Source organism: Vigna unguiculata, chromosome 10 (genome assembly GCF_037176805.1).
Source record: "Vigna unguiculata cultivar grain cowpea cultivar isolate G323 ecotype 2 chromosome 10, ASM3717680v1, whole genome shotgun sequence".
NCBI lineage: Eukaryota > Viridiplantae > Streptophyta > Magnoliopsida > Fabales > Fabaceae > Vigna > Vigna unguiculata.
The window spans coordinates 48988156-49005483 of record NC_140801.1 but is presented as its reverse complement, the minus strand read 5'-3'; the positions used below and the strand labels follow the sequence as shown (position 1 = coordinate 49005483).

Sequence of the window (17328 nt, the reverse complement as noted above, 5' to 3'; positions counted from 1 at the left end):
AGTTTTATTTACGTATATGTAGTTTTCTTTATAAGTTATTTTATTGTAATATAATTGAAAACGAGGCTGGGACTTTGGTTTAATATAGGTTGGGACTTTGGTCAAGATTGTACGCTAACATGTCTCAACACCAAATTTTGTCCAATCAACTAAACCCGTATAAAACTAACTTGAAGTTTCTGTGAACTCTATCTAATGATGCGACTCAGAGAACACATTAGGAGATATTTCTTAGAATTAAGTGGTCAAGGCATACACGTGATTATGAAATGAAGGTTGAAGACTTACAACTTTCTATTGAATAATTTAATTTATATTTTAATTAAATAATTTAATTTAAAATATATTATTTTACAAAACAAAAAATTCAATTCCATCACAATGTAACTTTTCTTTTTAAAAAACATAAACGGTTGCAATGTAATTATGTAACATCTTGAAATTTTTTACTTATTTTATAACTCATTTCATCGATGTTAATGTTATATATACAGAATTACAATTTCCTAATAACAATTCATACGAGAAAAATAGCAGAAAAAATAATTCACCAGTAGTATCATAACCGATAGTTCGAGTGACTTAAATCGTAACTACAACAAAAGAAAAGGGTCACCATACACTTGATGAGAATATAACACATGAAAAAAAGAACTCACCTTTGAGGTAAAATGATTGGAAATAATTTAAGTGTGAGTCAAAGTCTCACATTAGATAGAGAAAACAAAATTAAACACTATATAAAATCATAAAACCTATTGCCTTAAGTTTTTGAATTAAAAATAATATCAAATATCTTATGTATGTAATACAAACCAATGTCCTATATACAAAAACACATTCTCTAAATGATAACCCATTAAACCTAACATTTTCTAATGGATTTTTTTAAATATTGTTAAGAAGTGAATTTTAAGTTTAACTCAACTTCAAAAAATCAACTTATAAAATAAGATTTACACTCACTCATATATTATAGATGTCTTTTTCAGATTTATTTTAGTTCTTGAGTTGTGGTTCATGATTGGTATCAACATACCATTCTTTACCTGGAGGTAAATATGCTCACTTGCATGATTAGTTTTGTTGTCTAATTCATGGCACGGTTTTAAATTGCTGATGGATGATTATGCCATAAATAAAAGAATTCAAGGAAAGTCTGTTTCAGTATGTTTTTAAAGTTATTTATTTAGTTCTTGAAGTTAATGATGGGGCAAATAAAATAGATACTTAAATTGTAGAAACCTTCACATGAGTTGATTCAGGATCAAAATCAAACAATTGCTTCGACCTAGTACAGTGAGAGGAAAGGTTTATGTTCAAAGTTGTTGTAAAATATATTTCTGAGATAACATGAAGGAGGTGTGTATGCAGAAAATATGATTGTATTTGTGATTTGATACGGTGAATACGATTTTAACTATGTTGTAACTGTGGAACTATGTTGTAACTGTGTATGCAGAAAATATGATTGTTTATAGGAACTATGTTGTAACTGTGGAACCTTATTCAAATTTAATTTAGAGAACGATGGTTGAAGCTATTTTGTTTGTGACTACTGTAAGAAGAGAACAAATCAAAATAGTGCCTTTTAAGTGCAACAAATGTCAACTATATAATGAGAAAGTTGTCATGAAGTTAGTATATTCTATGACTTATATATTTAATTTTTAGGATATAATACAATTACACATTTAATAAGTTACGGTCTTCTAGGTACAAGTTGGAAATTTAGGTATGTAATGACAATAATTTTGGAACTTTGTTTTGTGAAATCAAGATTGTATAAATATTATCGAAATATGGGTTAAATATGTTTTTTTCCCTCAACTTTCACTGAAAATTGAAATTTGTTCTTCTTCAAAATTTTGGCCCAATTTACTCCCTCAACTTCAAAATTGCGTAGATTTAGTCCTTTTAACCAAATTTTGTTAAGTTTATTTGACGTTTCAAATATGTTTCATGATAGTTTATTAGCTAATATTGAAGTTAAAATGTGTCAAACAGTGTAACATTTCAAATGCTATCACGAAATACGTTTTGAAACATTAAATAAACTTAACAAAATTTGATTGAAATGACTAAATTCATGCAATTCTGAAGTTGAGGGACTAAATTGGATCAAAATTTCGAGAAGGGACTAATTTTAATTTTCACTGAAAGTTGAAGGATCAAAAACATATTTAACCCTCAAAATATCAACTACTTATTTGTCATAAAAGAAAATGACTGAGGAAATATTTTTTTTATTTATACTATTAATTACAGTTTACTGTTGGGACTTTAATATATAAGTGTTGCTTTTGTTATGTATTAGGACAATGAATATAATTTCAAATGTTTTTCAAATGATTAAGATGTAATGTTACGATCTACTTTGCTTTGACCTTTAAGGTTAAGATCCAAAGGAATATATATATGTATTAGTAATGAAAGTTGTCTAATTGTGAAATTATTAGACATATTAAAGGTCTATTCAACCAACATTAATATAAATGAATTCAAATTTTATCAGTATAATCTAAGAAAAAAAGTCAAATGTATGTTTATATGAAACTATAAAGATCTGATTATTCTACATAAAATGCATAATGTAGCAATAACTACATCTATTACAAGTATATATATATATATAAGATACAACTTTAGTATTTCTTTTAATTTTCTTAAAAAACTAGTTGTTCAGAGCAGTGAAATCTGGTTCAGATGGCTTCTGAGGCATTAGGGGTAGCAATTTCGGTGGCTGTGGCACTCTGCTTCGTTGACCACTTCTATTTGATGTCAACAAAACGGTATCTATTTGACTCAAAAAGGTGTTATTTTCAAACTCTACCTAACTCCATAATATTATTTTAATCATATTCGTTTTTATTTGTTTAATCCAAAATCTTAATAGACATTATTATATTATTATAATGGATTTTGAAGTGGAAGTAAGAAAAAAAATGTTGTTACAAATAATTATTTTTCTAGTGACAATTTCGTAATGAAAAGTTTAATTCGTATCATACATAATTCTAAGGGATGTAAATATAAAATATAATTAAAAGCTTTCTGAAATATAAAATAAAATCTCTCATTTGACCACATAAAGCTTGTTCAACTAAATCTCTCTTTTTAAAACTCCATTATGTTCTCTCTTTAAGATATGTCATTAATCTGTGTGCATGTGTTCTTATATATATATATATATATATATATATATATATATATATATATATATATATATATATATATCCTAATTAACATTACTATTTCTCAAAAATATTCATTTTGCAACTGTTTTTAATAAAATATTATATTACATATTAAAATTATAGTTTATATGTATCGTTATAATTATAGTTTATGTTACATATATCAAATAATGACAGAGGGGTTAGTATTGTCACCTACTTTCATATTCCACAAAGTATATTTGATATTTTCTACTCATTTTCAACGCCTTCATTCGTCAAGTACTTTGTGAATAACATGCATATGAAATAGAAATTATTAAAATAATAACATTTAATATATGTAACCTCTATTCGCAAAATATTCGATTAAAAATCCAAAATTTCCACTAATTTAATATATGATAGATGAGGATGTCAACGGGACGGGTAGGATACGGGTAGTAGTTTCTTCGTACTCTACCTGCTAGATAATATCCATCATGTACTCGTACTCATATCCGTCGGGTATTTGTTATGTGGATATTTACCTATTTTTTTCATATCCGTGGGTATTCATGGGTATCCACGGATATTTACAAAAATATTTAAAAATTAAATATTTAATCATAAATTCAAATAAAATAAAATAAAATACATCACTATCATAAATTTTAAATAAAGTTCAAATAAATTCAAGTTCAGTCCCAATAATTATAAAAGTAAATATAAAATGACGTTCAACACAATAAAAATTTTAATTAGTGCTTTGATCAACAAGTCCACTTTCTTCAATTGATTACTGAAAAATAAACAAATAAAAAATCATTAACAATATATTGCAATTTATTTTTGAATGAAATATTAAAGAAATTGCTAACTTCATTAATGTTGACATCTTGCAACATTGTATAAAATTTCATGTAGTCCAATTTTAATCTAGAAGATCCTGAAAACATAAGAAGTTGATTAAAATTTTCTAAGAATCATTTAATTAAAATATCTATGAAAAAGTTAGATATAAAATCACTTAATCTAGAAAACCCATATGAAACCATATTTTTCAATTCTTAGAACTTAATAAAATTCAATTCTTAAAAGTTAATAAACTTCAATTGCCACGTGTCAAATATTCTTATTTTGTTAACTCCATCATTTGAAAACAAGCATACCATAAACGTCATTATCTATATAGGGTTTGATGTATATGCCCAATTTCAAAGAAATGAAAGAGAAGAATGTTAAGGGGTGTACCTGGAAGAAGACTACGTACCAATACTTACTTGAAGTTGGAAGAATAAAGATAGAAGATAAGACAAGATGTGCAACTTAGAAAAAATTAAGTCAGATTGTTTTTTACTAATATATATATATATATATATATATATATATATATATATATATATATATAAGATATCCTTACCCGCCCCGTTAACATGCGAGTATCTAAAATATTTGTACCCACGGGTAGCAGATATCCATTTTTAATATTTATTTCTTACCCGTTGCGGGTTTTATCCGCGGATATCCGCAGGTACGAATTTTTTTGACATCCCTAATCAAAGAATCAAGTGTTCAAAGGGGGAGCCAGCTCAATCCAACAAAGATGATTTTGATGATGTCCAAAGTCATAAAAACACCTTATAGTCCTGAACTTATAATTTGTATAGGTGTTGTATATCTAGGATTACATGTAAGTCAAGCTTGAACTGTATAGATTAGCTGTCAAACTCTTGAATATCTCAAATGCAGAACTTGTTAATGGATTGGATATTAAACTAATGGATTATCAGAAGGCATTGCACTGATGCAGTAAAAATTCACACACGATAATCGATTAGGTAAATTCCTTAATCCACTAATCTCACTGGTAGAACTCTGAATTAAAAACAGATTTGAAATCAGTTTGAAAATAACGCATCACTGAATCAAGAAGAGATTTTTCTAAGATTGAGATTTGCAGAGTTCTTACTTTCTTGGGAGATCATTCAATTGAAAATTCAAGAAGATTGATGATGGATTGAATCTTAGAGGGTCAAGCCTGGCTTTAGGATTGAGTGTCACATCTGCACATCCATTAGGTGTATTCGTTCCTTGCTCTTTTTTGAATTGTATTTTTGTTTATTGTTGATTCACTGTGTGAGTGAAGATCTAGGTGCAATTGTGTGGAGACATTGCATCTAGGGGGAGTTCTTGATTTGTAGATCAAGCTCCTTAGTGTTTAGGGTCTTGAATTATATAGATGCTCTTGTAATTCTTGTAACTCTATTGATTTACAGGAATCCTCCTAAGCTCGGGTTGCCTAGGAGAAGACTGAATGTAAATTCATTTTGAATCGAACCAGTATAAAAATTGTTGTGTTCTTTTTGTTTCTTTCATCTTTTATGCCTTCCTAATTGATTAAATCAGTCCATTAACTATAGATTTGGAAATCTGGTGATTGAGGTTTTAAAGATTAAAGATAGTTATCAAGATTCTCTTAAATTAATTGAAAAACCAAAATAACCAATTCACCCCCCCTTAGTTGGGTTATATTAGACACATCTGATTTATCATCAAGAAGTTCATTGGTGGATAATATTTTTCTGTCCAAGATAAAAATGCTTGTTTGGAGAAAAATTAAAGGCTAAAATATGTGAATGATCATTAGAAAATATGATATAAACTTGAAACAATGAATGAATGCAAAGAAAACAATGAAAATCAATGCGAAACAATTGGATACAGAAGTGTTTGATGAAATGTCTAAAAGAAAATACATATATGTGTTTTGATGAAATGCCTAAGAGAAAATGCATATATGTTTAATAAAATGTCTAAATGAGTGAAAACTAAAACTGATTGTGGCTAAGGTCTGGACATATTTAAATCAATGCAAATATGTAAGAACTGTATAGAAATATACATAACAATTCTAAAACACAAAATTCAAAACCGAGAACCAAAACTAGACAGCAAAATAGCTGCAAATCAATGAGTGAACTATGCATTATAGGTTCTAAAAAACCTAACTTTTTACGGGATTTTATAAATCCTCCATAACTTTCTCGGGGTTTCCTATAAAACCTCTGAAACTTACTTGAGGTTTTTCAGCTGATATAGTTAAATGAGTATAAGTCCATTGGCATATGATATTATTAGACTTCAATATTTTTTAACACAGATATGTGCACATAATGTTGTCAAATAGGAGGAAATCCTAAAACACCACTTGCTAGTAACTTATGCTGGTACAATTGTTAAGGACAAGCATGTTGAATATGCACAGAAGGGAAATCACAACATGTTTTTCTTTTAATTTTCTTAAAAAACTAGTTGTTCAGAGCAGTGAAATCTGGTTCAGAAGGCTTCTGAGGCATCAGGGGTAGCAATTTCTGTGGCTGTGGCACTCTGGTACGTTTTCCACTTCGCAGGTGGCGCAATGCATTTGATGCAAACTTTGATGCATATACAGTGGCAGCAAAGCTAGGTGAAGACCCTTCCTCATTCTCCAGATTTTGTATTCTTTCTTCTGCTTCACGCAACAACCTCTCTGCCTTCTTTTTTCTGTATCTACGCCATGCTGCTTGTATGAAACACGCACCCCATGTCTTCCATTGCAAGGAATAGAACCTGAACCCAAAACAAACAAATGTAACAATAATCACCAAAAAATGTCACACTGTCATCTAATTGATCATATGGTTGCAGACTTTTATAATAATATAATAACAATTCTCTTCAAAGATTTGTCAACATAGATTTCAGATTGTTTGCATGATGACTTTTAAGATTATAATTGTTATCAGAATTAACAGATACTTTTTCAGGTTATCCTTGTGTTATAGCAGATACTTTTACGTTATTCATATATTTTTTATGTGTAATGCTTTTAAAAGTACAAAGAGAATTAACAGAATATGGCATTGATTAGAATATAATGATGCATTAATGATCAGAGAGGGAAAGGTTTAACTGAGGTGAATCCTTGCCTGAAAGTGTGTTGGAGTTGTTTGTTGTTTATAAGACGTCGAAATTGGGAAGCAACACCTTTCAAGTCCTCAGGCATGAGAGCAAAGGCTTCAACTTCTGATATAGTTTCCACAGTTCTAGTTGAAATGGGTAGATTTGAGGAGTAGTTGGGGTCCAAGGCCCATGTTAGAAGCTCTTCTCCGCAGAAATCACCAGCCTTGAGCTCAGAGGAGTTGAAGAAACCAGTTCTTCCACCATTTGTTGTTGCAGTTGCAAGTTTTCCACGCATGATGAACAGCATTTCATCAACTGGATCCCCTTCACGGACTATGTAACTTCTCTCTGTGTACAGCACTGGCTTTAGTTTATCACACAGTGCATCCAGCAACTGATTATCCATGCTCTCAAACATCGGCACCTACACCAATAAGAAGGTAGATATAAGCAAAAAGTGTTCAAGAAATTCTGATTCTGATTGAAAAATAACACCAGAAACATCTAAGTAACTGTTCATATGTTTTTGTCTAAAGGAAAGAACCGAGTGAATGAGAGATGGTTATGGATGATACACACTTTTTTAAGTAGATCTAAGCAAAGATGGCGCTTTATGTCTCTTCTGAGATCTTTTGGGAGGTTGCGAATCAATGTCTCTTCCTCAACACCTCTATTTTCTTGCCATTTGTATTGTTCATAGCGTCTAATTCTTTGCTTCAGGAAATCTGGTAGCATACGGTGGGACATCCACAGTTCTGCATCCCTCCTTTTTATTCTCATCTCTTCAACTCTGACAGTGGTAGATTGTAGATATTTCTGCAACAATTGATGAGAAATTGGTTTCTTATTTAATGTTCACCAATGTTACAAGATCACTGTATTCTCTTGTCTATTACCTCATCTCATAGAATTAATTATTACCTGCATGTTTCCAATAAGTGATGCAAATAGAACCAATCCAAAGACAGCAATGGAGATAGCAAAGATTATCTCCCCTACATAAGTACTTGTCTCGAGACCTTGCCCAACTGAACTGCAAAAAGTCACAAAACAAAAATGACTTTGGCATGCTTTTAGCCTTAATGGTTAGGTTGTATTATGCTTTCACAAGATGTTACAAACGCCAAGTACGTATTTTAAGAACACAGGTAGGTTAAATTAAGTTCCTAAGTTTATAAAATGGGAATGTTGCATATGCAGTCCAGAGTATGAGTAGAGAAGATTATTGACCTACCTTACACTGCGCAAACCCCACCAAAAGCAGTAGAAGAACTTGTGATGAAAATCAGTTGTTGATTCTACCACTCGATACTTTAGAGCTTCTATGAAAATTCCAAAATTGAAAGCATCCAGGTCTACATCTAGATCAGTGATAGGGCAAGATTGAATGAGAAGTGATTGAATATTGGGAAGTGATTGGATATTAGAATTTTTAGATCTACAGCTAAGGTAGGATTCATGATAGGAAATAGTAGTATTCTTCAGCCGCCTGCGCCAGCACCTCACCCTTGATTCTACTGAAAACAGATACCAGAAAGCTCCAACCACCTGGTACATATGCCACATGTAGTTGATGCTCATAAAACATAGCATGATTACTAGGAACATAGATGAAGAGTTATGAACGTAAGTGACAGAATCAACTCACATGACTTGCTAGCATGTAGAGAAAAAGATTGTAAACTGCTCCAGCCCATGCTGTCTCAGTCAATATTCCAGAAGTGCTTGTTACTTCTTTGAATAAAGGGTAGATCCTAAGAAGCCTTGGCACGTACTGGGCTATTACTGTGTACTTCAACAAATCCTTTCCCACATATGGAGCTGAGCATGTTGGGGATATGATCATAGCTAAAATGACCATCTAAGAAGACATTAAAAGTGTTAAAACATCATCAACTTATATCTTTCACATGTCATCTTCACATATAGTAAGAATGAGTGTAGAAGAGAAAAGAAAAACCTGAGGAAGTGGAATAATTGACAGAATGTCAATGGTGAAGTAAGAACTTAAGTATTTCATCACTATGGCTGAAGGGTCATCAACAAGCTCACCCCTTCCAAACACACGTGAGGAAGGGGCAATAAACCCGGTTCGAAACTGAAAGATAATGTGAAGAATGTAGAGAAGATCAAAGAATGTGCGGAGAACACTGGCAGTGATCTTGAGTGTTCCATCCAAATCAAGGCATTTTTTACTGTCATCGATCACTGGGATGTAAAAGAAAAGTGGATCAACAGAGATTGCCATAACACTTGTGATTACAAAAATTTTGTTCCACTTTTGAAGTGTTGGCCCCTGTGGATGAAGAACATGCCTCTTGCAGGACAAATTTCTGATTGATTCATCACTGACAGAGCTTTCGCTTGATTGAACTTTCTTTTCGTGAAATCCCTCACTAGTGGAATCATTGTGCTCAATACTTGAAGATGAAAATGACTTCCAATCCTTAAACCTGGACACAGGTATATAAAACTCAGTTAAGAATCAAGCACATGTTATAGCATCAAATTTTAGTGTTTGCAATAGTGGAGTATTGACAAAATCATTTTCCAATTATTGATTTCACTGTATAGAATCAATTTGTCATACATTAGAGAAGCATCTTTTAAAGTAGGTAAATGCTACTGCTCTTTTTTTCTTTACAGAAAAATCAAAAATAAAATGTGATGTTTTTCTGAATGGGGAAAATGATTAACTTTCTTTCTGGTACAAAAGGAAAATGAATGACTGAGGCAGCATGAATATGCAGAGGCAGAATATATCGTTCTAAAAGTCTGCAAAGAGTGTTGAAGTTATAACACCAAAATGTTCCAAAAATAATTAAAAAAGTAAAAATTGCAGAAATACAAAAACCAGGCTTTAGCAAGCGAACCTAACAAATCTCTGTCCCTTTGTAGTCATGATTAAGTTACTGCAGCATGCACTGAGAATATTTACGCTTTATAAGAGGAAAAACACTTCACTTGTACCATAGAATATTCAGGCCTGCAAATTCCAACTTCAAAGTAAAAACTCTAAACAAGTGCACATGTAACTAGTGATAAAGGTAAACAACTGCACATGTAGAACATAGACATACAAGAATAGCAAAACCTGTTCAATCCAAAAGAACTAACTTCAAAGTTTTCTCATATATCTTTGGAAAAACTGAGGAAGAAACTGAGACAAACACCGAAACTCTCTTCTGAAGATTAAAACAAACCCAAACAAAGTTTCAAAAACGAAGACTAAACAAACATGATTTAATGTTTTGCTTCTGACAAAGTTAAAGGGACCTGGAAAAGGCTGTGAAGTTGGTGTTTTATGGAGTAGAAGGTTAAAGGAACATGAACCTTGTTAGCCATGTAAATGTTGCTTGATAGTGCAAAGTTTCTTCTCTGTTTCCTTTACTTACTACAGGAACAAAGCAGGAAGTTGAGTAGCTCCAAACTAAAGAAAGAAGCAAATTCTGCATTAATAAAGTCTTCAGCAAAAGTTTTTTGATGGTCACGCACTTACAAGTATGATAGTGATAGAAAGAAAAAGAAGAAAGAGTGAAATAAAGAAAGAGCAACACTGATATGATTGAAGGTGTTTGAAGACTAATATATAGTACATGCATGCAGATATATACGCTACTAAGTACCTACCCACACCAGATATTATATATGAGTTACGTAACTAGTTAAAACTTAACTAATTAATGGTAAAGAACAATTTAGCCTATTCGAAATTTATTTCATATATTTCACTTTTCTTCTAAAAATATTTGTATAAAAGCTTTGTCCAAACATGCCGAGTGTATGATATGTTAGGAATAGTCTAAATATGAGTCAAAGTTCCACATTAGATAAAATAAATAAAGTTAAACACTATATAAGAATAAAAACCTATAACACCATTGTCTTAAGATTTTGGGATTAAAGTGGTGTCAAATATTTTATATGTATAAGACTAATGTCCTATAATCCTATGAAATCACAATCTCGTTGACTATAACTATAACCATATATGAAAAAACAAATATAACCCAACATGACAAGATATTCATATTGGCTTCATGTTCTATAATCAAATTACCTTAAGGAATAAAATGAAGAATGGTTTAATGATTGGTTTTAAATTTATGCGCAGTGATTAAAGAAGGTAATCTCATATGTTAAAGCACTAACTGAGCTTGATAGAGTGAATAATTGATATAGCTTCAGATTGATGATCACTGTGCTTTGTCCTCTGATGCATGGCCCATCACAAAGCTCATTTTAAATATCATGTTCACTCATCAATTATTGTAGCTATAATAATGTAGTTATTTCTTTTAAGAATTTCAATATGTTATTAATATTGTATGTTTTAACTTTCATTGTAATAAAATATTGTATCTCTATAGTTTATTGTATTACAATTGCATTTTTTACCATTTTCTAGATAAAATATTCTATATTTTATTGTTTTTCCTTTCACTAGTTTTTCTGTTGCAATTTACTATTATTATTTTAGAAATTATAAATATTTATAATTTCCAGTCAAATGAATTTATTAACGTTTCTTTTATGTTGATTTGAAAATTAAATATTATTTATTAATTTATAAATGAGTCAAACTTTGAAATATTATAAGATAAGCGACAACTCGATTAACCAATATTCTATATTTTTTCTGTATTTTGTATTTATTTTATCATTTTAAAAATTTTATTATTTTGAGTTTCAATATGTTTCAGTTATCACGATAACAAATACATGAATAAAAAATAAAAATTTGTGAATTTTTAAATAATAAGTTATAATTTATTTATTTTTAGGCTTAAATACCTTTTTAGTTCTCATTCTCGTAATGTTTGTTGCGGATGGTCCTCATTTTCACAAAATGTTTAAAATAGTCCTCATTCTTACCGAATGTTTAGAATGGTCCTCATTTTCGCAATTCGTGTTTTATTTTGTCCTTTTCTGTAACGTTGTTTAAATCATTAACGGAACATTGTACAGGTGGTACGGTTTGTATTAGGATGTGTTAAGTGTACTGTACAGGTGGCTAATTAACGTTAATTTTTCAATTTAGGAGAAATTTTGCAATTAGGGAAATTTCTTTATCTTCGTCTTTCTTGAGTTCAGATTTGCAGAAATGGTCCTCATTTTTACCGAATGTTTAGAATGATTCTCATTTTCGCAATTCGTGTTTTATTTTGTCCTTTTCTGTAACGCCGTTTAAATCATTAACGGAACATTGTACAAGTGGCACGGTTTGTATTAGGATGTGTTAAGTGTACTGTACAGGTGGCTAATTAACGTTAATTTTTCAATTTAGGAGAAATTTTGCAATTAGGGAAATTTCTTTATCTTCGTCTTTCTTGAGTTCAGATTTCCAGAAATGGTTCTCATTTTTACCGAATGTATAGAATGGTTCTCATTTTCGCAATTCGTGTTTTATTTTGTCCTTTTCTGTAACGCCGTTTAAATCATTAATGGAACATTGTACAAGTGGCACGGTTTGTATTAGGATGTGTTAAGTGTACTGTACAGGTGGCTAATTAACGTTAATTTTTCAATTTAGGAGAAATTTTGCAATTAGGGAAATTTCTTTATCTTCGTCTTTCTTGAGTTCAGATTTGCAGAAATGGTTCTCATTTTTATCGAATGTTTAGAATGGTCCTCATTTTCGCAATTCGTGTTTTATTTTGTCCTTTTCTGTAACGCCGTTTAAATCATTAACGAAACATTGTACAGGTGGCACAGTTTGCATTAGGATGTGTTACGTGTACTGTACAGGTGGCTAATTAATGTTAATTTTTCAATTTAGGGGAAATTTTGTAATTAGGGAAATTTCTTTATCTTCGTCTTTCTTGAGTTCAGATTTGTAGAGGAAGCAGCTAATACTTGTCATTTCATCATTGGATTGCAGTTGCACTTTTCATTTCAATTTTCTAGTTAATCATCATCAACGAGGTAAGTAGGTTCAGGGTTTTCTGGGTTGTGTTTGCTCGTGGGTTAGGATTTTCGTAATTCTATTTTTGGGTTTGTTTGTCTTTTGATTGTTGTGATGTTCTGCATGGTTTCTAAATTACTTCCATGATTTTGTGCAGTTTGTGTCTGTAGGTGAGGTTCAGTGGGGTATTATTTTAGTTGGTTTGTTTGTCCGTTGTCGATGTTGTCGATGTTGGTGTAATGGTTCCCATTATTTTATTTGTAATTGATTGTAGCAGTGGTCCCCCATTGTGTTAAAGTAGGCTTAATAATACATCTTTTTTATCTGTTTAATTTACTTTAGGGCAATGAGTGATGATAGGTTCAATGTTATTGTCCACCACTGTGAAGTAGAGACCCATGAAGAGGCTGCTGAAGTAGAGATTGGGGATGCCAGTGGTCTGAATAGTGATGTTGAAGTGGAAGGTGAAATTGAAGTGGACATCCTTTTCCAAATCATTAATCTGCCTCATTTGTGTCATGATGATGACATCCTTTTCATCAACACCACCATTTGAAAAAGTTGCAGCCCACATTATTAGAACCACCACTCTGTAAATCAATAAACCAAAAATTAAAACGAATTTATTATTAACACAAAAATAAAAATAGATTGTACCCAAAATTTTCTACCAATGTTCTTTGGAGTTCTTGTCATCCTCAAAGCAGCCATCTCTCTGCAACTACAAATCGGGGTTAATTTGTTTCTCGTTGAACCACCAATAGTGCACGAAGTGATACAACACGATTGCCTCCAACAATTACCAGAGGTAAAGGAAGAAGATTGGGACTGTAACATACCTATATAATGGGATTGCAGGAAGAAGAAGATTGCAGCAATACCAATTGGGAATGGAGGAACAAGATTGCCAAAACTCACCAACTGCCCAAACATTCCCTACCAAAACCCTAGCTCACTTATTTATCCCCAAATATCTAATTAAGCCACATATACGTAATACACCCTAATACAAATTGTGCCACATATACAATGATCTGTTAATGATTTAAACGGCGTTACAGAAAAGGACCAAATAAAACACGAATTGCGAAAATGAGGATCATTCTAAACATTCGGTAAAAATGAGGACCATTTTAAACATTATGTGAAAATGAGGACCATTCACAACAAACACTACGAAAATGAGGACCAAAAATATATTTAAGCCTTATTTTTATCAGCAATATGTTATAATATGTGCTTTATGTTATAAAACATGAAACACGGTAAAAAAGCATTCACATTGAAAGTGCATTTTATTAGTTAAATTTTACGAACTTTCTCTACCAATAGAATTGTGAATTTAACATAGAAAAATCAAAGTACTGCTTTTGATAAGCATTTGCCAGATTATGGTGGCGTTTGACAAAACTTTATAAAATCTTTATTAATAAATTATGTTTTATGTACATTCATTCATGGAATAATAACAATCTTAAAGCTTGAACTATACAATGAAATATCTTGTATGGCTTTAGTGTCATAATGGATAAGAATAGAGTAATTTATAGGTTTAATTAGTTAGATGTACCCACTTTCATTTAGATGAATCAGTTTGCTACTCACTTTTAAAAATGTGTCAATTGAGTCTCAATTTTTGAAATGTCTCAATTAAGTCATTTTTAGCAAAAAAATTATTAATATAACACTATTGATATTTAAAATGACTTACAAGATTAAGTATTGATATTTATATTAAGATTTAGTGATAAAGGTCATGAATTAAGTTAACGACTTCAGTAACTTTTGCCTGAAAGGAACCTGATTAAGACATTTTTTCAAGAATTAGGACTAAATTGACACATTTTTAGAAACATGTATCAAACTAACACATCTAAATAAAAGTGAGTACAAGTTTCTATTCTTATAATATTTGTGTACGTACGAACTTTTTCTCATTCTATGAGTTGTTTTTGATGCATTTGCAATAGTTGAGGTGTTGATATGACAATGTTGAAGATGAAAAAGAGAAGACAGGAAAATAAAGAAGGAAAAAGAAGGTGAGAAAGAAAGACAAATCAATAAAGTTATCCATTATGCGCTTCCAACGTGTTTCGTCAAAAGCTTTGATGTTTTGATATGAAAAGGTTCTACTCATTTCTTATACGTAAGTTTCTGTATACAACATAGTGCATGCAATTATATATGAGCAAGAGTAACGTGTATTTCATATATTTTAAGTAAAATGTAATCAAATTATACAGTCACGAGTAAAAGAGGGCCACCATCATCACATATACTATATCTGATAATATTTATATATGATTTGTTTTTAAAAAGTGTGGTGAAATATTTTTAAATAAGCACCAAAAACTAAATTTACATAATAATTAATTTTAGTGACAAAAATAGATAAAAACTAATTGAAAGATTAATTTTATAATTAGATATTAACTCGTTTCGTAGTTAAAACCTTAATAACTGATGTTAATTATCAATTTAGAAACTAATTTGAAATAGAAATTATTTTAGTTATTAAGAAGAATTACATTTTTTGAAAGTATCTTAGTTTTCAATAAATTTTAGTTTATAAATTGATATTTGAATTGATCATTATAATAACTAATTATTTTTTATCACTAAAATTTGTTAGAATTGATGCACCAATATTTCATAACCAAGAGGGGGGTGAATTGGTATTAACAAATTTTGCCCAATTTTAGCACTTTTGAAATTGTCACTAACACAAAAAAGTGTTATAACGTCACCCTTATAACGTCTGTCCAAAAAAAGTCCAACGTTAAAAATGACCGGTGGCATTTTTGTAAATTATCGGACTTTTTTAACGTCTGTCTATTCTAGGTCAGACGTAATTTAACGTCTGTCCGTTCCAGATCAGACGTAATTTAACGTCTGCCCAAAAAACCCCGACGTCATTTAAAAAAGGACGTCAGACTGTTGTTCCCCTGACGTCACTTAACGTCGGACTTCTTCACCACCGACGTTAAGTTTTACTTATCTCTACGCGAAACGCAGAAACCCTACGCTGTTTCATTGTTTCCGCGAGCGTTTTCCACCGGCGACCCCCATTTCGACTTTATCTAGGTGAGTTTCGAACGTTTTTCACCACCAAACTTGTTGGGATTTGATTATGAATTGATTTTAGGCATTTTGAACCGAATATTTTGCGTTTTCATCCCCATTTGCAGCGTTTTGAGATTCGTCCCACTTGCTCTTCATCCCCATTTGGCTAACAGCGTGCAGAGATCTTAAAGCCACCTTCTCCAAGTTCGTCTTTCATTTACTAGAATTTTCCATTTCTAAATTTAAGGTTATTACTAAATTGAGCGTTAATTGTGATTACAATGGCATGATGCATACTGTAGGTAATTCTTTTCATATGTGTATGATTATAAGAAGTGTACCAAACACTCTCATGTGGATTGCCTCCTTTTAGACTTTTAATTATGCATGCCATTTGAAATTGAAATTTAAATTGAATTAATAACCGGTGTATCTAATTTGGAGGGTAAATGAGCGTGATGTGGTGATCAATGTTGTGAACTCCATACGAAAAGGAGTCATAATGAATTTAGGGTGGAGTGAATAACGAAGGATGACTGATTCCATGAACTATAAAGTTTATGTTTTCATTACATGAGAGTTCTTAGTATTTTTCCTTTTTATGAATGATGTTGAAGTGTTTACATTTCTTTAAACTGACCTCTAAGTTGCCTTGGAGTAATATTTAGGTGGTCACTCCTTGATCTTTAATTCTCCATTAAGAGGGGTGAGTGAGGTAAGGTTAAATCAAGGACCTCAAAACCAGCAAGTAACTGAGGTAATGTTCTTTTTCATGTCTTTTGTTTCTCTTTGGTCTAATTTTGTTATGAGACATCTCTTGTAATCTGCTAGAGTTATTTTCTTCTCTCGACATAAGATTAAGGTGATGGCATGAGGATAACAAATACCTAACAGATTTATGTAGTATAAACTATCATAGCTATGCAATATTGTTGTACTCATTTTTTTTAAACTACAAGGCATTTGATTCAATGGCTTTTTCTAGTTATTGATTAACTAGTAGTTCTGGAATATAGAAGTTAATACTCTTAAGAAAAGCGTTTAGAAACTATTATGGATTTTTTATGATTTTCAGGTGTGAGAATGTTGTAAAAACAACAAAACTTAAAAAAAACAGCATTGTTTGACGTCTAGTAGAACCTTGACAGACGTTATTTGACGTCTGACTCTCCTGGACCCGACGTTAATTAACATCTGACTCTCCTGGCCCCGACTTTAATTAACGTCTGACTCTCCAGGCCCCGCCGTTAATTAACGTCT

The 17328-nt window shown here is 31.2% G+C and overlaps 1 protein-coding gene across 4 annotated transcripts; it reads right to left on the bottom strand.

Moving 5' to 3' along the window:
- Positions 1–6262: 6262 nt before the first annotated feature.
- Positions 6263–10665, bottom strand: LOC114167276 (cyclic nucleotide-gated ion channel 1-like). 4 transcript variants are annotated; one of them, XM_028052314.2, is made up of 10 exons: positions 10434–10542; positions 10195–10285; positions 9974–10086; positions 9061–9553; positions 8749–8961; positions 8335–8648; positions 8022–8133; positions 7680–7916; positions 7127–7524; positions 6263–6767 (listed from the first exon to the last, which is right to left on the bottom strand). In XM_028052314.2, exons 3-10 carry the CDS (start codon positions 10000–10002, stop codon positions 6467–6469), a joined length of 2097 nt encoding a protein of 698 aa, XP_027908115.2. In that variant the 5' UTR covers positions 10003–10086; positions 10195–10285; positions 10434–10542; the 3' UTR covers positions 6263–6466. The 4 variants fall into 4 exon arrangements, with proteins under 4 accessions (XP_027908115.2, XP_027908114.2, XP_027908116.2 ...); XM_028052313.2 differs by lacking the exon at positions 10195–10285 and having other exon boundaries at positions 10434–10665; XM_028052315.2 differs by lacking the exon at positions 10195–10285 and having other exon boundaries at positions 10377–10530.
- Positions 10666–17328: the final 6663 nt, after the last annotated feature.